General features: G+C 43.8%; 1 protein-coding gene across 3 annotated transcripts in view; it reads right to left on the bottom strand.

The window, feature by feature from the left end:
• Nucleotides 1–291: 291 nt before the first annotated feature.
• Nucleotides 292–23,228, bottom strand: part of CARD19 (caspase recruitment domain family member 19) — a 58,210-nt gene continuing 35,273 nt past the window's right edge. For 2 of the 3 annotated variants that reach the window (XM_054034953.1, XM_054034955.1), the window contains exons 3-6: nt 21,324–21,477; nt 13,583–13,642; nt 11,575–11,646; nt 292–8,563 (exon numbers count right to left, since the gene is read on the bottom strand). In XM_054034953.1, coding sequence (XP_053890928.1) covers nt 8,448–8,563; nt 11,575–11,646; nt 13,583–13,642; nt 21,324–21,477 — 402 coding nt within the window. In that variant the 3' untranslated portion in view covers nt 292–8,447. The remainder of the gene's footprint in view (nt 8,564–11,574; nt 11,647–13,582; nt 13,643–21,323; nt 21,478–23,228) is intronic. The other variant, XM_054034956.1, reaches the window with a different exon arrangement.

Below are 23,228 nucleotides of genomic sequence, written 5' to 3'. Positions count from 1 at the left end.
ATTCACCCTTGTGTAGTATAGTATAGCCCAGGGATTGGCAACCTTTGGCATGTGGCCCATCAGAGAAATCCACTGGCAGGCTGGGACGGTTTGTTTACCTGCAGCATCCGCAGGTTCGGCCAATTGCAGCTCCCACTGGCCGCGGTTCGCTGTTCCAGGCCAATGGGGGCTGCAGGAAGCGGTGGCCAGCACATCCCTCAGCCCGCGCTGCTTCCCGCAATCCCCAATGGCCTGGAAGGGTGAACCGCGGCCAGTGGGAGCTGCAATTGGCCGAACCTGCGGATGCTGCAGGTAAACAAACCGTCCCAGCCTGCCAGTGGATTTCTCTGATGGGCCACATGCCAAAGGTTGCGGATCCCTGGTATAGCCCCTGGAGGCAGCAGCCACTAGGGGGCAACATAACACATTATAGGGCACTTCTTGACTTCAATGCAAAGCATAAAATATATGAAAAAACACAACACTATAGTCCTTCCAACACATTGATTCTTTAAATTCTTAAAATTTAATTTGAATTAACAACTTTGTTTAATGTTTTTACTTTATAACAACTTTCCTTTCGCTCACATGACACATATATTATAAACGTTATCACCCGAAGATATGAACAAGGATATTTGACTATAAAATATCGAACCCATGCAGTATATTAGCTAGCTTGCATTTCTTAGTGGAACAGTAACACTGGCCAGACTTTTCAAGAATTCCATGAATTTCCTGGACTAATGGCTGTATATACAATTCCCCAATTGAAAAAATTAAGATTGCAAGATTCCTTATTAATATTTTATGATTATTTTGCTATTACTGTACACAAAACTCCAAAACAAAGCCACGAGTGATATTTACATACAGTACTACAAAAATGACACAAAAGCTGAACTTTTCAATGGGACTTGAGTAGCCAAATCTCCTACTTGGCTTTGAGAAGCCCAGCTAAAACTGTAAGGTAACCCAGTACGTTCCTGAGTGAATAATCACTTTTATATAGTTCTCGCTTGCAGACAAGTCACGCTTTAAATAGTGCAGTGATTCCCTTCGAATGGAGTTGTGCAAACCTACTGTGGGATGTGTCAGTTTGTTTTCCATTCCCTTTGGATACAGATGGCCCAGTCGGCCTGGTTTAACTATTTACATGCAGTCTGTTCCCTTGCTTTATTGTAGAGGATTAAAGATCAGGCTATTGCCCACCTCTTTTCCTTGAATCTGGGTATGTTTGACATCACGACTGAGGCAACTGGAGGCAGTTCAGTTTTGATCTAAATCAAATAGCCCATTCATGACAGAAACCAGAGGAAAAAAGAAGTTCCCCAGAGTGTCAGCAATCATTTGGATGGGACTGCAGGCACTTTGGGAGGCAAACCTGCCTTACTTCCCATTGGCTACACCCACACAAATGTAAAAGCAACAGAAAAAATGTCGTTTTGCAGAGACAAGATGCAGGCAATCCGTACACCAGGTACAGAGTCTCCAATATGCTGCAAAGTTGTGCTCTGCAAGGCGGCTACGACCATGACAATGCAGAGAGTTTGTTTGTTTGTTTCGAAGGGGGGTATTGTGCCACCACTAAATCAGTGATTTAATTTGCTGGGCAATGTCCCTCCATTCCATAATGCTACTGTAACATGAGGCTAAGGCTTCAGGCATGAAGGGACAGCAGATTTCTTCCCTCTCTAAACAGTCCTGTGCATAGTCCGTTTACTTTGAGTAGGTTGGAGTCTGCTGAAAATATGACTGAGCTATAATCAATCTTTAGCCGACACACAGGAACAATTTTCACAATGTAGTAACCCACTATAATGTAGAAGTAAGCTTTGCTCCAGCGAGCACTTAACCACTGCTTACATTTACACAGGTGGGACTACCCCCCTGATGCAGAATGTTAAGCATGTGTGCAGATCCTTGCAGGAATAGGGCCTAAATATGTCAGTTTGAGTCATTAATGGCAGGCTGTTTATTCTGGGTTTGAAGGGGGATTTGGCGCTCTCCAAATAGATGGAGTGATCCAAAACATAACTTTATTGATGTTAAGTAAAACAATAATAATAGAATTATAGAAATGTAGGGCTCAAGAGGTCATCTGGTTGAGAGGTTCTCAAACTGGGGGATGCACTCCTGTGGGCGGGGGTGGAATGTATTCTGGGGAGCATGAGATGCTTTAGAGGGAAAAAAAAAAACTTACTGTGCCCGTTTAGAGCTGGGTGGTTGGAGAGTGGTGGCTGCTGAGGGTAGTGCTGTCAGCAGAAGCAGCACAGAAGTAAGGGTGGCAGTGCCATCCCATGCCACCCTTACTTCTCTGCTGCTGGCGGCGGCACTGCCTTCAGAGCTGGGAGTCCGGCCAGCAGCCGCTGCTCTCTGCTCTGCCTTTGGAGCTGGGCTGCAGGAGAGTGGCGACTGCTGGCCAAGCACCCCGTAGGGGGGGCATACACTACAGACACAAAGAATGGAGGCGCAATCAAATACATTTGAGAACCACAGATCTAGTGCATCACTCCACACTGAGGCAGGATTAAGAATACATAGATCAGCCCTTATAGGTGTTTGTCTAACCAGTTCTTAAGAACCTCCAATTATGGGGATTCCACACCTCTACTATTAATCTGTTTCAGTACTTAACTATCCTTCCTGTTCGAAAGTTATAGTTGGAAAGTTTTTCCTAATATCCAACCTAAATTTCCCTTCTGTGGAAGGACTCCACAGAATTCATGACTTCCAAAGGGCTAGCCTATCCACTTCCTATGGCATTGGGCATGGGAAAACCGACAAACACATTGCACAAGAAGTGAACTATCACTTGGTATCCATTCCTGAATGAAGAACTTTTTTAAAAAAGGACTCCATCCCTATAAGGTTACAAAATTATGTGGAACCTTCTGTTCCAGACTGAGAGAACTACAAGAAATCTAGTGCTGTCGCTGTTTCCTCAAACCCTCTTTATGGGAAGCAGAAAGGTGGGGTGGTGGTGGGAGAAAAGCTAGTACAGTAATTGTGCAAGAGAGACAAGGTGGATGAGGTAATAACTTTCATTGGACCTACACCTGTTGGTGAAAGAGACAAACTTCCAACAGAAGTTGGTTCAATAAAAGATATTACCTCAGCCATCTTGTCTCTCTACAACCCGGCTACAACGACACTGCAGATAGTAATTGTGCAATGCACTGGGTAAAAATTACATATATCCATACAAAGTAACCATCAGTTTCCATTTACAAGTAATGCAAGAAACAGCAGACAAAGAACAAGTAGTTTTCTCTTATTTACTCTTGGGGTTCTTCAACTGACCATATTGGACCAAAAATAAGTTTGTCCTGAAAACAGAAGCATAAGAAAAATTTTACCTTGTGTGTTAAGATTTACAGTCAAATCCTGCTCCAGGGTTCATGTGTACTCTCTCCAGACCTAGTAGCTGGGAATTTAATGGCTGTCCTTCCCAGGAGATTTTATTTGTGAAAGGTAACCTCATCTCAGTAGATCTCAAAAAGGGAAAGAATACAACCTTAGCCATTGGTAAATATGCCAATCCCTCATGATTGCAAAGGATGATCAAAGCCATTTTCTTTAAAGAACGCAGGCCCAAATCCACAAAGCTATTTAGGCACCTACCTCCCACTGATTTCAATGGGAGTTAGGCACCTAAATAGCTTTGAGGTTCCAGGCCCTATCCCCTATCAGGAGCAGATTCGGCCACGCTTACATTGAGTACTCCATGGGCATTTCAGTGGGATTGCTGGTAGAGTACACTACCAGTGTGGCAGAATCTGGCCTTCAAAGTGAGACGCTAATTCTTTCTGTAGGATTTCAACAATAACTCATAACAAATCACAATTTAATGTTTTTTGTCCAGGGAACGCTAGGTTGGATAATTTAGACCAGAAGTGGAGTGCCGAGTCTTCATTTATTCACTGTAATTTAAGGTTTCGCGTGCCAATAATACATTTTAACAGTTTTAGAAGGTCTCTTTCTATAAGTCTATAATATATAACTAAACTGTTGTTGTATGTAAAGTAAATAAGGTTTTTAAAATGTTTTAAGAAGCTTCATTTAAAATTAAATTAAAATGCAGAGTCCCCCGGAATGGTGGCAAGGACCCTGGCAGTGTGAGTGCCACTGAAACTCAGCTCACGTGCCGCCTTCGGCAGGCATGCCATAGGTTGCCTACCCCTGATCTAGACACAGAGATGCTGCTTACTAGTAACAAGGCTGCTGTATTTGCATTAAAATGAGATGTGGCTGTCTGAGAGGACTCTGTTTTGTACAGTGCTTTTGCTATAAACAGAAATCATCTCACTCTAATGAGGTTTCCAATACAGTTTTGGCATGAAGATTTAAAACCCTTTTACATTTCAGAAGCGTTTTATTTCAGTTTCCTTAGAGAGGAGCCACTGCTGGATTTAAGCAGCACATGGAGAGTCACATTTGGTTGTTGAAGTTATAAATTAGAGATGGTGTGCTGGGGAAAAAAATCACTCTGACGTTAACTACAGGGCAAGACACAGGAAGAACAGAATATAATTAAAGCATTTTCCAACTTGGAGGTAGGCACAATGCTGGATCAGTGTGTGACTCTGGCAGCAGAGCTGTGGGTTGTGCTCACTGATGACATCATCATGGCAATTCTACAGGAAATGCTGCAAGCACTGTCACAGTTTTTCCTATAATAAGATTCCCTGACCTTGTGGCTATTAGATCGAAATAGACATGAGAGACGATGGGGCCGACGCAAGAAAAAAACATCTAAACATATTGCTCTGCTGGGTAAAGACAAATGATGTTATTTCATTTACACAGAATCTTTATTCATGTCCATCTTATGTTATATATTTAAATAGTCCTGTGACCCACTCCTGACCTTGCTGTATGTGTATGTAAATGACGAGCTCCTCTGGTGAAGTTAACATAGTTACACCACTGAAAACACAGAGTTTTCAAAATGTAATAGACAAACAATGCTGTCTAGTTATGGCTGGCTTCTGCTCCTATCCACTGCAATGGAAAAACCCCCACTGACATCAGTAGGGGGAGAAATGGGACCCCTTTGGGCCCTATTTCAGGCCTTCCTCAATTGGTCAGAAATTGGTGCCAAAACGGATCTGTTATTCAGAAATCTGGTTCTGTCTCTCCCTCTCCTCCCCAGGCCTGCTATTGCCTCTCGTGAAATTTGTCTCGGAAGGAAACAATGTATTACAAGATCAGTTGTTTCTAAGAGGATAATGCAGGTTGTTCTTTTTGGAGTAAGATGATCACACTGAAGAGTCCAATGAATTCTTAGGTATAAACTATCCTGTCATTACTACCTTCTTAGGGTGCTCTGAAACTCAGACACTGGGAAAAAATTGCAGATTTTCTGGTAAAAGCCCCAACTCAGGAAGGCGCTTAAACACGAGTAGTCTCACTGGCATCAATGGAACTACTCACATGCTTAAGGCTAGGCGCATGCTTACAGCCCTTGCTGGATCAGGGCCATAGCCATTAATTGATGGGCACGCAGGGCCCATGAATGTTGACTGGTGTATGTGACAGGATAGTCAAATACCTGAAGAGGCTGCCAGGTTTCTGTTGGGTGGCTTTTTCCCCCTCTTCCTTCAGGGTTTAGTTTATAGGTTTGGGAGATTACAGCCCAAATACCCACACACCAGGGAACCAGGTATTGTTTACAAGAGGACACTAAGGACTGCACCAAGTGAGCCCAGTAAGGCCACAGGAAACTGTTCAAATGGTAGGAAGAGGAGATCAGACAGTCAGTAAGGAGGTGGGTCGGGGTGGTGGGGGGGAAGAACTAACCAATAGGTGCTAACTAATACCTGCCTAATCGAACTGTTAATATTGACAACCCCTGGGATGTGTTTTGACTGTTAGTTAGTTGGTTATTGCTGCTCCAGCCTTTTTCCCCTCCCAAGCTGATTGACTGGAGCTCTAGTGTTATATAAGCCAACCCACTCATCCAGGCTCTTTGCCATAGGGGGTCATGCATGGGATGTCACTTAGGTTCTAAATGGGAAAAAGACCACTTTGGGTTAGATAAGGGAAAAGTATAAATCAAAGCATTGGCGATTACAATCAAAAACTAAACAGCCCAGTGAAAGGACCTTTGTACAACTTCTTACTACTCTTTGGGCCGTGGTGGGGACATCTACCCATCAAGATGTCAGAAGAGATGCTTGCTGGGGGTGCTGGAGGAGCTAGAGCACGGATCCTGTCTATCCACCCTTAGGTACAGACCAGAAGTTAAGGAGTGGGATGAAGTATAAGCCCTGAGTCCTTTAGGGGCAGCTGCTAAACCAGAGACAAGATTGTTCGGTAGCCCACCTGACCAAGTGAGGGCAATACTAAAGTGGCTCGCTGTTCAGTGGGCTGAGACAGAAGGGAGGCAGCAGACAGATGACACTCCACAGGCTGACGAGTTCCAGAGATTTCAGGAAGATCAATAGAACAAGGAGGGCCCAGCCACGCGAAGAAAGGGCTGCAATGTTTAGGCTCTTAAAGAGATGGACTCCTATCAGATTCCAGTGTGGAAAGGCCCTGAGATGACACACCTGATGCCAGGAGACAATACAGAACCTTATATTACCACATTGAAAAGAATGGACCCTATCATATGGGTGGCCATAAGGGCAGGGGGTTCTGAGACTTGTCCCATTTTTCAGAAAGATGTGACTGGGGAGAGACTGCTATAAATGTGGTGAAACAGGACGTGCATATAGGTTTTGCCCTAAGATGCAACCATAGTCCAGGTGTAGTACTAGAAACCAGTTCTCCGGGGGTGGGAAATTTCACAATAAGGGGCTTGTCTACACAGGACCTTTTACCAATTATATTGGTATAATTATACCAGTATAGTTAAACCGCCATAGTTATACCAGTACAATTCCCCCTGGGGAGACTCTTATTCCAGAATGAGAGGCTTTTTAAAAAAAAACTTTGGTTTAGCTTCATCCCTTTCTAACGTGACATAAACCCCAAAATCCCACTCTTATTCCACCCAGGGAGTTATACTGGCATAACTATAGTGATTTAAATCCACACCTTAGCTTATATTGGTATAACTTTCCTGTGTAGACAAGTCCTAAGACTGGGGTACTTGAGAGTGAACCTTGAAAGACTCTAGAATCATAAACCCACAAAGCCAATACCTGATACTATGATTAACTGGGTCCATGGGATACAAAGGAATATCAAGGAATGGCTGTTAAGTTAAAATTGATGGGCAAAACATTCCCGTGAAGGTGGGGCCAGTGAAGAGATTGCCCTACCAAGCAGTTTGGGGAAGGATCTCCCCAGTTTCTTTTGTACTCTGGAGTAGGTCATAAGAGAACCCACCCATTGTGAATGTCACTACTTGTAGCCAGGTTCAGGAACAGAAAGACCCCAGGCACGGAGAAGGAGCAGGAGGAAAGAAGACTCCTACTGACATCAATGAGAGCAAGATTGGGCCCAAAATGCAAAACAAACAAAGAAATAACCTCCCCCTCAAATCTTATTTTCAGTCCTGTCTCCCTGTACTTCCCACACATGCTTTAGCCTGACACCAACTCTTGATGTGTTAAGAAAGACTTTCGCAAGTTTTTCAGGATTTTACCCACAGAAGAAACAATATAACGTGTGATCAAGCCACCTTAGAAAATCTTACAGTACTTCATGTTAAAATACATATTTTCAGCCAGAACATCATGCAGCTTTGATTATTATTTCTGAAGTCCCTGTCAAATATGCTGGACTACTTCAGTTTCCTGGCTATACCAAAACTAAACAAACTTCCCTGGAAAGGAAAGAACTATGTAAATCTGAAAAACCTACTTGGTAGCTTCCAAAGCTTGATAGTTCTGCCATCCCACAGAGTCAAAGGGTCATTGTTTGAAGCCTACCCTTGCTCAATCTATTAGAACAATGATAACAGAGAGTTTCCAGAGCATGGCAGTCAGGAAACCTTGCAAGGTTTTGAATACACACAAACTGAACCAGCTAGTGATGAGGATTGTAGGGACAGTGCCCCTATACTCATGTAGTATAAAGAATACAGATGGGAATGAACAATCCTGACAAAAAGATCAGGTCCATTTCTTAGTAAGGCTTTGGGTTTTTTAAGTGTCATTCTTAAATGAACCAGTAAAAAGAGAGAGAATTACATCCTTTAAACGGCTGTGTTCCTCTACACCAGTATAAAACACAAATACGGCTTAAGAGCTATAATTGCTTAGGATATCCTTTAAAGGTGTGTATTAAAAACATTCATACCCAAATGATAAATATTTTAAAAGAAGCATTTACAAAAATAAATGATCCATTTCCACAAGTTCATATAGAGTTGACCATTTGAAAGCACCTTGAAGCAGCATATTTACTGCTAAAGCTGTTAACTAAATCTTTGGTATAATATATAGTGTGTGTATATATATTTGTTTTTCCATTGGCAGGTATACTGTACAGAAGACTGAAGAAGCAGCTTTTCCTTAATTTTTCCTTGATGTATCTTCCATGTATACCATACAAATATTTCTAACGTGTCTTCCTATGATAATAGGAGAAAATCCCAATATTTTCTTGGCTCCTCCTATAACTTTTGGATCTAAAACAAAAACAAAAAGGTAGGAGTGAAAAAAGAAAGTGAACTAATCAATTGATAAGTACAGTTTTAATAAACAGTGTTTTGCAAAGATTCTTTACAAAAATGCTTCCGGGGGAAAGTTGTTCCTTTGAATACTTTGTAAATTAACTGAACTGAAAAGCCTACCTAAGGGACCTTTGATTTGCAAAAGCAATTTAACAGGGAGTAGTTCAGAATCTCAAGTTAAAAAAAAAAATCTATGGATCACTTTTGACACACGTTCAATATTTATCCAAATGATTTCTTTGGCTTAAGTTGTCCATGAGCTGGTGTTTGTCAACAGCACTAGAGCTCTGGGGAAGGAATAAACACTATGTTCAACTGAAGCTAAAACGGGAGGGATTCAAGGAAGCAGAATCATAGAAATCTAGGGCTGGAAGGGACCTTGAAAGGTGTTCAGATCCAATCCCCTGCACTGAGGCAGGACCAAGTAAACCTAGTCCAGCCCTGACAGGTGTTTGTCCAAAAAACAAATTGTTCTTAAAAACCTCCAATGATGGGGATTTTACAACCTCCCTCGGAAGACTGTTCCAGAGCTGAACTACCCTTTTAGTTAGCAAGTTTTTCCTAATATCTGACCTCCATCTCCCTTGCTGCTGATTAAGCCCATTACTTTTTGTCCTACCTTCAGTGGACATGGAGAACAATTGGTCACAGTCCTCTTTATAACAGCTCTTAACATACTGGAAGACTGTTATCAAGTCCCCACCTCAGTCTTCTTTTCTCAAGACTAAACATGTCCAGTTTTTTTAACCTTTCCTCATAGGTCGGCTTTGCTAAACCTTTTCTCATTTTTGTTGCTCTCCTCTGGACTCTCTCCAATATGTCCACATGTTTCCTAGCGTGGGACCCAGAATTAAACACAATACTTCAGCTGAGGCCTCCCCAGTGCTGAGCAGAGTGGGACAATTACCTTCTGTTGCTTACATCCGGCACTCCTCTTAATATGTCCCAGAATGATAGCAGGCTTCTTTGCAACTGAATCACATTGATGACTCATATTCAAATTGTTATATGTGCACTCTGGTGCTGTGGCAGGCAACCAGCATTTGCCCACTGTAATGAGCAGTGTTAAGCAAAAAAACAAAGAATTTCCTCCAAAAGAAAAAGATGAACATCCTCATGGTAAATACACAAAGCTCAAGTTATGACTCAATTTGCCAAGATCATTATGGCCCAAGCAGTATCTTCCTCAGAAGAAGCAAATAAAGTTGAAACAACGAGGAGTCCTTGTGGCACCCTAGAGACTAACAAATTTATTTGGGCATAAGCTTCTGTGGGCTAAAACCCACTTCTTTTCATATGCTGTGTATTTATACTTCCCAACTGTATGTTCCACTCCATGCATCTGATGAAGTGTGTTTTAGCCCACGAAAGCTTATGCCCAAATAAATTTGTTAGTCTCTAAGGTGCCACAAAGACTCCTTGTTGTTTTTGCTGATACAGACTAACACGGCTACCACTCTGAATAAAGTTGAAATACTCTAAGGGTGGGATTCACACACCCTGTCATGGACCCTTAGCCCCACTCAGGTGGCAGAAAGAGGCCATAATCCAGTCTCAGATCCATCACACCAATCCTCCACTGGCATAGGGTCCATTAAGGCAACAGCTCTAAGTGGTGTTGGGGTGGGCCCTCAGAATCAGGGCACTGTTACCAGCCTCTTAATTCCACCTCCTGCCAGACCCACACACATATATCCCTGCATGGAGCAGAGCTCCAGTGTCAGGAGAATCTGCCAGTATTTATTTTCTGATAGTTAGGTGCTTAGATACCAGGTGATGGGTGTTGTATTAGGTCACAAATTGACAAATATTTATATATACCTTATTTACAATTGATTTTTCAACATACTTTAAAGAGAACCTTGTCAAATATTAATGTGCCCCAATACCTATTTCTTTAGATGTCATATTGTTGGGAGTCTTTTATATTGCAGGGAAAAAAGATTAAATCAGCTATCAAATGGGGGCCCAGTTCTCCAACCCTTCCCATGCTGTGTAGTACTCATTCACACCACTTGAAGCCAATGGATTACTCACATTAGCATTAGTCATCTTGAGTAAGGGCTGAAGAACAGGGCCCTGGGCAATGCACAAGTCCTTAATTCTCATAACAAGCAGATCTACTAATTTACTGACGGGGACTTGTACAGAGTGGAGGGGGTGGGCGGCCGGTGTTTATTCATGAGCCATTAAAAGGTGCATGCCATTAGGGAAGAAATCTGGGAAAACTACTCTGCATGCAAATGGTACAGATCACAACAATAAAAATGATTTTTTCTATATAAGTCAGGTATTTGTACTGATCATATGCTGAAGGTTCAGACAGAAATAAAAAAGAATTCCCTCCTTGTGATTAAGTAACTGAGAGTGCAGGCACTGATTAGACTTCAATTAACTACTTAAATAAGTTTTCTAATTTGGAAGCATGAATCCTCTCTGTCTGCTGTAGCAATGGGAGTTCACAATACTATGGTTCAGATCTTTAAAAAGTAACTCTTCTCATTTGTGAGCTTTTTATTAATTATCTCCTGGCACTTCTGGGGCACAGGTTGCATCCTAACCTCATTAACAAATGATGACATCTTCCATTAGCTCTAGTGTAGAAGCAGCTTTTATTCAAGATATTATTTCAAAAAAGAACTAGATAAATTCATGGAGGATAGGTCCATCAATGGCTATTAGCCAGGGTGGGTAGGGATGGTGTCCCTAGCCTCTGTTTGCCAGAAGCTGGGAATGGGTGACAGGGGATGGATCACTTGACAATTACCTGTTTTGTTCATTCCCTCTGGGGCCCCTGGCATTGGCCACTGTCGGAAGACGGAACACTGGGCTAGAAGGACCTTTGGTCTGACCCAGTATGGCCGTCCTTATGTTCTTAAGATATACAGGGAACCCCTCAAATGTGTTTTACCTTAAGATGACTGAGAATAAAAATTTCCCTTTAAAACAATTTCAGAGTAGATTACCTGGGTTCCAGCAGTACATGAACAATGCTAATCCTGCAGCAACACTAAAGCAAGCAAGGAAGAACATGGGACCTAAGGACAAAAAAGGAAAAGTGAATTTAGTAAAAGAGCACAGAAAAGTGAAAGTTTAGTTTATCTGATGATTCACTAACCTCAGTTATTATTAATAGGCATGGCTAAGACTGTTCACATGACGTTTGCATAATCATAATTAGGTATATTCTGTGCTTACTGTACTATAAAATATAATCACTTTATTGTAAGTATTTTGTATTATAATTACTCTGACATTGTTAGCCTCTCTTGTTCTAATAAGAACTCAGAATGGGAGGCCTAATTACACTGCACATGAAGAAGGTCTTAGATTTACATAAAAATGTCTAGTTTGTGTAAAAAAAACCCCAACACCTCCTTTTTTTTGTTTTTAAACAAAAATGGCAAACTAAGGGCCAGATTTTGATACCCTCACTCACACTGAGGAGCCCCTAACTCCCCGAGTCGTCGCACGGATGTCAGTGAACTGCTCGTAGAGTAAGGTACTATTCACTGAGAGTGACGGTATTGAAATGTGGCCCCAAATAAGTAGTTTTTCATAATGTTTCCTTTTTATACTTTGTATCCTTCATCCTTCCCTTCTCCCGGCTCTCCACCAGGAAGAATTACTGCTCTTTATGGGTCCAGTCCTTCAGTCCATGCTCAAAACTCCTGACTTCAGTTACCTTGACTTTCTTGAGAATTTTCTCTGAGCGAGGACTGCAGGATCAGACCTCATGAAATAAACTACGGCCAGAAAGAAAAAGAAAAGGAAAAAGGCCAGTCATCACCCATTCTGTGTGTAATTAGCAACCAAGATTTTCACATTTCTGAGTGGATATACATCTTATTTATTTAAATGACAGCTATCAATATAGAGATGTATATTCTTATTTATATAAAATGATCCGGGAAGAGTATTGTGTGTGATTGCATTTAGATGTGCACTGCAAAGTAATGAATACGGTATTTAAAATGTTTTCTGTTGCTGTTCATGGTTCTGAATGCAACTGAGATGCAAAGCTATTTGTATATTTAATTCTAATCCCTGACTGGAAATCATTTTAACATTTCCAACTGAAATGAAATATGGTACTTATATTGAAGTACGAAAGAACCTTGCTAATCCACACTTCACTCAGCCAGACAAAAATTGGCCAATGTTTAATAGCTGAGTTCTGTAGGGAGGCCTCAGATTACCACAACTTCTTCCGTATATTTACTGGGAAATGCTATCATGAATACACCTAAACTGCATCTAGCCTTTTAGGGGCAAATACCAGTTCTAGCCTAACAAATGGACTACGTGCTGGGGTTGCCCACAGACACAGGAAGAGCAGGAAGTAGACATTTTCCAGCAGTGCAGTCATTCTGCAGTTGCTACTTCAGGCTCATCATTGCAATCGTTTGGTGTGGCTACCTAGGGAAAATGGCTAGTGGATACGAGTAGTCTCCAATCCACAGCCCCTTACTCAGCATGATGGAGCAAGAGAAGAGACACAATTTTCCCTTAATGGACAAAGTATATTGTTCACCATTGTTATTGGGGCTTTTCGTTATTGCTGTTGGTTTTCTCTTATTTGTTGGTTGCTTTTTGTCTACTCACTAATCTGCAAAAGTGATTTAGCAAGGTTCTTCTGTAAAAGCAGAAGTCGTTGTAAAACCCTTTATTGCTAAAGCATTAGAACGGCATGGGAAATTAAACTCTAGTTAAAAATATGCCAAATTTAAAAATAATGCCAATGTAAATGTTGCCTAAAGCTCTATAATCTCTTGACTTCTATGAGACCAGATTTCTCAGTTGCAGGCTGAATAGGTTTTCCTTTAATACAAGTTAAATGCATTTAAATAGCTACAACAAAGGCATAAGAGAACAAATGATTTGTTCCATAAATGTAAATTAAGTTGTAAAATAAACTGCATCTTCATCTGAAAGTATCATTCTGTTCAATGGTACTGTATGCATTTTATTTACCCCTGTCAGTTAGAATATATTTCTCCTTGTCTGTGTCTATCCCTGTGGAAGCTGAGGTTTCTAGAAATAAAAGCAACACACCAAGAGTTAGTATTGAGCTCAAGCCAACACACTTCTGTATCAATTCATGCAAAACAGAGGGAAAGTCTGTATTACCACTTTTCAGAGAGATAGCCAATCTTTATGTGAAATATTTCACCCCTCCTAAGGACATGTCACAGCTGCAGTTAAATCAGGGCCTGTGTTTATTAAAGAAATAGGGAATTCATCATTTCAACACAGGTGGAAGGCATTGAGGTTTTATAGTCTGGGTCCAGCAAAGCACTTAATCACATGCATAACTTTAAGCATGCCAGTAGTCCCACTGGGACCTGATGGACAACCGGTGAAAGTACTCACATGTGTAAAATCACGCTTATGACTAAGAGCCTTGCTAGACTAAGGCCTCAAACAGTCAGATTGTTCTATACATTTCTCCTGTCAGATATGTGAATGCCCAGAGAGTTGGAGGAAGGTTGGTAATACATTACATCAGAGAGAGGCTTTCATCCTGGGACAAAGTTTAAATCACCAGTCACTATGAAAACGGATAGCTACAAAAATATCAGGATTTCAACAAGGGTTTATTCCCACAGCCATCGATGTTCTCCTCGTTGTCCTACAACCAAGTCACGGTACTGTGTTTGTGCCATGAAAACAACCTACATGGCGATGGACTCGGAGAGCCAACATCAGAAACCGAATTCTGCTTTCAGATACATACATATGCAACTCCCATTGATGTCAATGGGTTCTGCATGCTCAGACCTGGCACATGGGATGTGGTCCTGAGATTGGTACTTTTCTGTAAAATCGAACAGAAGGGGAATCCAGCCTGTCAACAAAGTTTTCCACTGTTAGCAATGGCAGCTGGAGAAGTAATTTATTTAATTTGACCGAGCTTATCAGTTTGCTATAGTGTGAAAGCAACCTCTGTCCCCATTCAGGGAACTAAACATGCATGTCTCAGAGTGTGTATATCTAGCATTGCTCGGCGCGTGTTATCATGGTTTATTACACTGCCTGTCCACTGGTTTAGATAGATGGTTGACCACATACCACTTTCTAGAAGACAATGCAGTTGGGCTCAGCACTAGCTCAAGAACGGGGACAGGATGGAACAGGGGACACAGTGATAGTAACCAGGCAGCCAATCCCCTGGGTAGGTTTTGGCCAGGATCCTGGGACTGTCCCCCAGTACTGGGACATTTGGTTACCCTAAATGATGGCAAATGAGTGGGCCTATGTTATTACCAAAGCCCAGACAGGGCAGAGTCTGCAACTCTTACCCTGGGCCAGGCTGCTGGAACAATGTTTATAGTGGAGGTGCTGATGATGGAAACCATGCATTTGGGTTATTATTACTTCAAGCCAGGGGGTGCAGCAGCACCAACACCCCTAGTTCCAGCACCACTGCCCTGGGCAGGAGGGGATCCTCCTTCAAGAGACACATAGGCCTCTGAGAATGTGGAGCTCAACCTGGCGTAGGTCTGGCAGGCCCCTTACTGTGGAAACACCAGGACCAAATAATATTGCTCCTAGAGTTTAATTCATATTACAAAATTGTTCCACTGAAACATTGTCTGATTCATGGAAGGAGGTTTTCAGTCAGAAGAATTTAGTTGTGGGAGGCTGGTTAATTTTTCAAATAAAAACAATCTACAGTTTGTGCGAATTCCAAATTTGCATTGCATTGCATTGAGGCAATTTGAGACTTTTTATTTTAGTGATTTTTCTGGTACCTTTGTGTCCAATCAGCCCATCCAGCTCCCTGGGCAGTTGGAACAAAAGCATGGCAGACTTCCCCCCGAGGGTGGTGCAGAATGGGGCAAATGGCACCTCCTTGGCATCATTTCCGCTTCCACCGCAGAAACGCCTCCAGGCTCTGGATCCACAAGCGGGTCGTGGAGGTGCACGAGCCCTCGCTACACACCACACCAATCCAACGTAGTAAACCTGCCCGGGTTAGTTCTGCCTTAGCCAGCATTAGCTTGGGAGCTGTCTTCTCCTGTGCTCTGACATACCTCTGAGTGGCGTTACAGAAGCACTCACTGAAGTGGGAAGCCTCAGGCTGCACAGATATCACTGAACCTTTCTGCCAAGCGGTTGGCGAGGGTCAAGAGAAAAAAGCCCTTCTCCAAAGCCTCTATGGAGTCCTCAAAACCTATGATGATTGATCGGCTGGTTTTGAGGGATGGCCTGCTTGCCTGCTGCATGAGAACCACCCACAAGGACAATGCCAGGAGCACCCTAGGAGAGAGACCCTGCAACGTTCCCAGCCCCTTATCAGGGTAGTCCTGTGGGGGGAGATGATCTAGCCCTTTATCATTCTGTTCTCTATCAGTATAAAGAGAAATGAAAAATGAACTTCAATCAGTATCAGAGAATGAGAATTGATTCAAAGCTTCAGAATACATCAGAAACAGTCAGTATCGTGTATCTCACTCCTCCCCCGTGTCTGATGGGACTCTTGCAACACGACTAGAGATTTATCTTCAAGCTCTATATTTAATGAGAAGGGAAGAATTTTTGTTGTCTTTTAAAATTGTGAAATAACTTTGAAATTTACAGTAGTTTTTCTTTAAAAAGGCAATTTGGAGAAAATATTTCCCCAGACCCCAAATCGTGTTTGTATTATATGTTATCGAGTCGTAGGGCTGGAAGGGACCTTGAGAGGTCAGCTAGTCCAGACCCCTGCACTGAGGCAGGACCAAGGGAACCTAGACCATCCCTGACAGGTATTTGTCTAACCCAGGGGTCGGCAACCTTTCAGAAGTGGTGTGCCGAGTCTTCATTTATTCACTGTAATTTAAGGTTTCGCGTGCCGGTAATACATTTTAACGTTTTTTAGAAGGTCTCTCTCTATAAGTCTGTATATAATATAACTAAACTACTGTTGTATGTAAAGTAAACAAGGTTTTCAAAATGTTTAAGAAGCTTCATTTAAAATTAAATTAAAATGCTGATCTTAAGCCCCCGGCCTGCTCAGCCCGCTGCCAGCCTGGGGTTCCGTTCACCTAGGCTGGCAGCGGGCTGAGTGGGGCCTGTGGCCGGAACCCTGGTTGGCAAGGGGCTGGCAGCCAGAACCCCAGGCCAGCAGCCAGAACCCCAGACCAGCAGCGGGCTGAGCGGGGCTGGGACCCCAGACTGGTGGCGGGCTGAGCGGGGCTGGCACCCCAGACTAGCAGCGGGCCGAGCGGCTCAGCCCGCTGCCTTTCTGGGGTTCCGTCCGCTGGCTCCTGCCAGACAGGGTCCCGTCTGCTGGCCCCGCTCAGCCCGCTGCCAGTCTGGAGTACTGGCTGCCGGCTCCTTGCCAGCTGGGGTCCCAGCCACTGGACCCACTCAGCCTGCTGCCAACCTGGTGCTCAGGGTGGGTGTGGGGATGTGGGGGATGCAAGAGTCAGGACATGGGGTGTGGGGGGGCTGGGTATGTGTGGAGGGTGCAGGAGTCAGGGCAGAGGGCTGGGGCATGTGAGGGGGTGCAGGAGTAAAGGCATGGGGTGTGAGGGGGCTGGGATGTGTGGAGGGTGCAGGAATCAGGGATGGGGTCATGGGGAGGATGCAGGGGGCTGGGGTGCAAGGCGGGTGCAGGGGTCAGGGCAGAGGGCGCTGGGATCAGGGGGATGCTCCCAGCCCCCTGTCCCCTGAGCAGCTCATGGCAGGGGGCTGGAGGCAGGGGGAAGGGAAGTTTTCTTAATCTTTTATCATTTTTTGTTGCTCTCCTTTGGACATTCTCCAATTTGTCCACATCTTTTCAAAAGTGCGGTGCCCAGAACTGGACAACCAGACACAGTACTCCAGCTGAGGCATCCCCAGTGCTGAGTAGAGCAGGACAATTACCTCCCAAGTCTTACATAGGACATATCTGTTAATACACCCCAGAATAACATTAGGCTTTTTTGCAACTGCATCACATTGTTGACTCATATTCAGATTGTGGTTCACTATACCCTCAGATTATTTTCGACAGTGCTACCACCTCGCCAGTTATTTCCCATTTTGTAGCTGTGAATTTGATTTTTCCTTTCCAAGGGTGTACTCTGCACTTGCCTTTATTGAATTTTATCTTGTTAATTTCAGACCAATTGTCCAATTTGTCATGGTCGTTTTGAATTCTAATCCTGTCCTCCAAAGTACTTGCAATCCCTCCCAGTTTGGTGCCACCTGCATATTTCATAAGCACACTCTCCACTCCATTATCCAAGTCACAAGCAAACCTTTATCCAAGTGACAGCAAACCACTGATAACTACCCTTTGAGTATGGACTTTCAGCCAGTTGTGCACCCACTTTAGAGTAATTTCATCTATGACCACACGTCCCTAGTTTGCTTATGAGAATGTCATGTGGAACTGTATCAAAAGCCTTACTAAAAACATCAAGATATGTCACATCTATTTCTCCCTCCTCCCCCATCTGCTAGGTGAGTAACCCTATTAAAGAAGGCAATTAGGCTGGTTTGGCATGATTTGTTTTTGACAAATCTCACTGCAAACTCTTTTTTAGGTGTTCATAACTTTGCTCTAAATAAAGATTAGGCTGAAACCAAATAAAGATCTCAGCTTGGAGCTGTCATTTCTTTCTTCATATTTACAATGTCAGGGCCCAAATCTGCAAATCCTTAGCACATGCTTAACTTTACACAACAACAGGACAATTTCTCATGCAAGTAAAGTTATGCATGTGCTTAATGGCTTGGAGGAGCAGGAGGATTCAAGTTTACCTCAGTGAGAAGTAAAAATAATAGGCTTCCTTTCTTCTGCTTTAGTTTAGAAAGGGGCTGTGTTTTTAAGAAGGTTACTTTTCATGGGCTGTTAGTTCATACATTAGTAATAATAAGACACACCAGCTGTGTAGCACTTTCACAAACATTAGCAAATTAATCCAGACTGAGGATCAACCAGTTTGGCTATCTAACCTCTAATATACAAATACTTATACTGCTCTCAGAATACATCATTTATTTCCTTATTATGTGAGACTAAGGAAGCTGCAGTCTATGACAATATAGTTCTAGTATGTGTTTTAGCACAGAGATCTTAATGATACTACTCATGTCTATGACATAGGAGAGTCTGCTAAGGAATAGAGAATGTAATGCTGCTTTGTGGTTGTACCACACAAGTGTGGCAAAAGCAGTCGTGGGACTGCTTTGAATATTATTCAATGTGCAAAATGCTGTCTCATTTACCTCACAGACGCAGTAACAGCTTGATGCTTTACTTCACTCTACACATCTAGCTGCTATTCTTAATGTGTGAGGGCCCAATCCTGATACATCTACTCCCTGGAGTAGGCTCATGGCACAATTTTCAAAAGTGCTTAAGTCCCATTTTCAAAGGGACTTGGGCTTGTAGTGGGGTGGTCCCCCACTCCTGCCTGGAAGGGCTTAAAACAGCCCTGGCAGAGGGCTGCAGCTCTAAAAGCTGGGCTGATTGGGGAAGCAGCCACAGCTGGGCCACACCCCAATCAGGCCACAGCTGGCCTGTATAAAAAGGCTGGGAGCCAGGCACTCAACAGTCTCTCTCTGCCCTCAGAGAGAGAGAAGGGCCTGGCTGCAGGAAGCAGAGACAGGGTACCTGAGTGGAGCAGGGCTAGGGAAAGCCTGGAAAGCCCCAGGCTGTGGCCTAGTAGGAGGCCAAGGGGTACCGGGGGTTGCAGAGGGCAGCCCAGGGATAGGCCAAGGCAGCAGGTCCAAACTCAACCTTGCCTGTGATGAGTGGCCTATACTGCAGTCTGCCCCAGGGAGTGGGGGCTAGTTGGTGCCTGGCAGTGGCCTTATTCTGAGGTGAGGTAGGGATAGTGGGTGGGGGTTCCCCAGGGAGGGGAGACCCTAGTACTGAGGGGTGTACTGCCAGGGGGCAGCACCCCAGATAAAAGGGTATGGGAGGGACATGAGGGCTGGAGGACAGGTGGACCACTGGCCTGCAGGGGGCGCTCCAATGCTGAAATGAGCTAATTCCCAGAGATGACCCGCAGGAGGCACTGCAGGGGTGAGTCCACTCCTGTACAGGGCTCTTAAAAACTGAACATTTGATTAAAAAAACTAATGGGAATAGGCTCCTAAGTCATTAATGTGCTCTTGAAAACTTTACCCGCCGTGACTTCAGCAGGAGTATTTGGGTGAGCAAGGGCTGCAGAATCAAGCCCTTACTAAGTAATAACTGTTGCCTGTTCTCTACTTACCCTGGAAGGGTAACTCTGTGCTTCTATTCCTGACTCCTTCAGCTAAAGCAACAGATTTCTTTGAGATGCTAGCGTGTTTGATCCAAGTTTCCACACAGCCTCAGCAGGGATGGCTTCTGCGAGGCACACATCAAATCAAAGAGCTGGACTTAATGCTGCTGTGATAATTACTAATGTGGATTTCTGATGTAGAAATAGACCCAAATCAAAGCCCACATGCAAACACCCTCCAACGGGGAGGGAAGTCTGGGCTAACTTTGGAGTCTGCATATTATCCAGGAGATGGCATGTGTGTGGTTTGAAAAGGATGCTATCTCCAAATCAGTAGGGGTTTCTAGTTCAGTGTGTACAACAGCTTTACTGCATAATGAGATGCTAGAGGAAGGCAGGAGGCTCAGTGTTTTGAAATATAGCAACTATTTTCCAGGTCAATTGTTCTGCAAAAAATTATTTGTTACATATTAATTAAAGACAGATGTTCGCATTTTTGGCCTGGCCTGTTTTTGACTTTACGCTGTCATTCTTAGGGGTTTGACCACATGACCAAAAACTCTGCTGGAATGTACTCAAAACCACCAGGGGGTTGAATGGTGCAGCATCAGTGCTATTAGACAGTTTGTAGGGACTTTGTAACATGCAGCCCCTTTGCAGCTTCATTAACCTAATTGCAACAGCCCTTCCTCATGCTACTCAAATTGTTTCAACGTGCTGAATGTATTTCACTTCCTCTTTGAGCATTTTTTTTCTTTCTCCAGTTTTATTGACAGGATGAGTCATACATGGCAAGCATTATTTTCCCAGCACGGTAAGTTGGACCACATTTCTCTCCTTTTAGAAAAAGATCTGCTTTATAGTATAAAAAATGGAAATAGCAATCAATCCTGCAAACACGTATGCATGTAATAAGGCCCATAGACTCAGTGTGACTACTCATGCCTATGTGTTTGCAGGGTCAGGGTCCAGGTAACTAACACTGTGGTTTGCCATTGCAAGTATTTGTGAAACAAGAATGATCTAACATCTGATGTGTGTGGAGTTAATGAAGCACAGCTGGGTGATTTAAGAATTGAGTGGAAGCCAAGTCTCTGAGCTGCCTTGATTTTGTTACTTTGTGTGTCACACTTTTTATTTTAAAACATAGCTTTTATTTACTACAAGCCAGAATAAAGGCTTGAAAAATAAATAAATGCCCTTTTAAACAAAATGCATAAAAGGGAAAGGGGCAGTTATTAAAAGAGAACTTGAATTGGGTTATTTTTCTGCATTTTCATGTTGGGCACAAATTGTATCTTAAATACAGGGGCTGCAATTTCAAAGCTGGTAAAGAGATTTGGACATCCAATTCCAATCAAAATTAATGGTGCATCCAAATCCACTAGGTGGCTTCTAAACTCTCCAGCCTGTAGAAAGTAGCACATGGGGCGGGAGGGGGACGGGGACATTTAATTCCTCAAAATAAGCTGGGATGCCGGCAAAGGCAAATTTTGACTCAGGGAAGCCACAAGTCTCCCACTTACTTAAGATTTTCCTGCTTGGCAAATCATTATACAGTTGTTCGGCATTGATCTGCAAGGCCCTGTAAAATTCTTGACAGTGTTTGTCTCCTTTCTTTTGTAGGTGGCTTATAAGATCTGACAACCGAATATGAAGCAATGCCTTTGGATTTCTGAACTGTAAGAGAAAAAGCAGTCATTAGAACAAAGACTACAAAAGCAATGATACAGTGCTGAATTAGTTCCTACCCTACAGTTACATTATAAAAGTGAAAATACAGAGTTATGTTTATTTTGCTAAAAGTATCTGTCAGTACATGAGCATTCTAGGATAGGAAACAAAAATAATGATTCAGACCTCAAATGTCAACATCTACAATTTGAACCAGCTGCTTAACTTAGTTTGATCAAGCATTGTTTTAGCATTTGATCAACTGCAGTGTAGCCCACACAATAGGAGAGATAATTGATGTTTATAATTTCCCAAGAGTTTGAGTGAGTTAGCAAGGAACCAATTTATTGTAAATATAGCACCAATAGAAATACTTTTAATGCCATTGGCTAAAAGTTCTCTACTTCTAATTTATGCTTATTAAAAATGCACATCTCAGAACTGGGATGAACATGTAAAAAGATTTTTCCACAGTTTTCTGGAATTTGGCCAGGACATATTCTAGCCATCATCACAGTCCTAATGCATCACTCTTTGGGTTCATCTTGTCTTCCTATCCATGTTGCTACAGAGGAAGAGATGATCTTCCCCATGGTCTGACAAAGTACTGAACAGCACTAAACCTTACAGTGAGAGTGAAAATGTTACACCTAGCCTTAACTGAAATCATTTAGACATGTGTGCAGCTGGAAAGTCTCCAAAAATATCTCTGGCAAATCAATATGAAAGCATTACACTTAGGACCAGTAAGGTAGAGAGAGATAACATTACACTTAGGATCAATTCGTTATCTAGAGGGAGAGGAATGCCTTTGTATGCTCCTTACTCAGGCAGAATTCCCACTGAAGCCCTGAGAGGTCAGCAGTGTAAGGTGTGCAAGCTGGAGCCTAATGTGTATAAGGGGAATGATACATTTTGTAAATAAAAAGAACAAATGTGCATGAGCTCAAGTAGGGTTACCATACGTCCGGATTTTCCCGGACATGTCCGGCTTTTGGGGGCTCAAATCCCCGTCCGGGGGTGTAGTGAGTCGGTGTGGCTCCCCTCCTGTCCAGAAGAGGGAGCCCACGTGCCGGCACCAGAGTGGGTGGGACCACCACCGCCTGTCCCCGCCCCCCGGAAGTCAAGGGGCGGGACAGGAAGTATAAAGGCCGGCCGCCAGAGCTCAGTTGGGGCCCAGCCACCACAGGGAGCAGACGTGCGGCCAGTAGCTCCTGGCCAGGAGACCGTCGAAGACCGGGGCTTGGACCCTGGCTGGCCTGAGCTACCCCGGGCCCGCTACGAGGGGGAGCCGCCGGAGCCCGTTCACGCCCGCCACTGGGAGAACCCCTGGGAACCGGACCCCACTAACCCTGAGGGTGAGACTGGACCCGAACCCCTTCGCCCCTGCTGCTATCCAGAGGAGCCGCCTGAGGACCATTGGCCGGACTTCCCGGCAGAGCTACCAGACTTGCCGCCAAGCCCGGGCAGAGAGGAGCCCATGGAGATGGACTGGCCCGATCCCGGCGTAACGAACGAGGTAGGCTGTGAGGGGGATCACGGAAGTAGCCCGGGGATAGCCGACCCCGGTCCGGCTGCTACTGAGTGTGAGCCTATGTCAGTGTGTTGCGGCCTGGATACCCCACTGACCAGCAGCGGCAGCAACCGCTGTTAGGGCCCCGGGCTGGAACGCAGTGGAGTGGGTGGGCCTGCGTTCCCCCCTGCCACCCTCCGCTCACGGGTGGCAGGCTTCCCCCTCACCCAACGCTCGGCTACAG

This window comes from Malaclemys terrapin, chromosome 7, assembly GCF_027887155.1.
Source record: "Malaclemys terrapin pileata isolate rMalTer1 chromosome 7, rMalTer1.hap1, whole genome shotgun sequence".
Lineage (NCBI taxonomy): Eukaryota > Metazoa > Chordata > Testudines > Emydidae > Malaclemys > Malaclemys terrapin.
The sequence above is the reverse complement of the archived record's forward strand: the minus strand, read 5'-3'. Positions and strand labels throughout refer to the sequence as shown.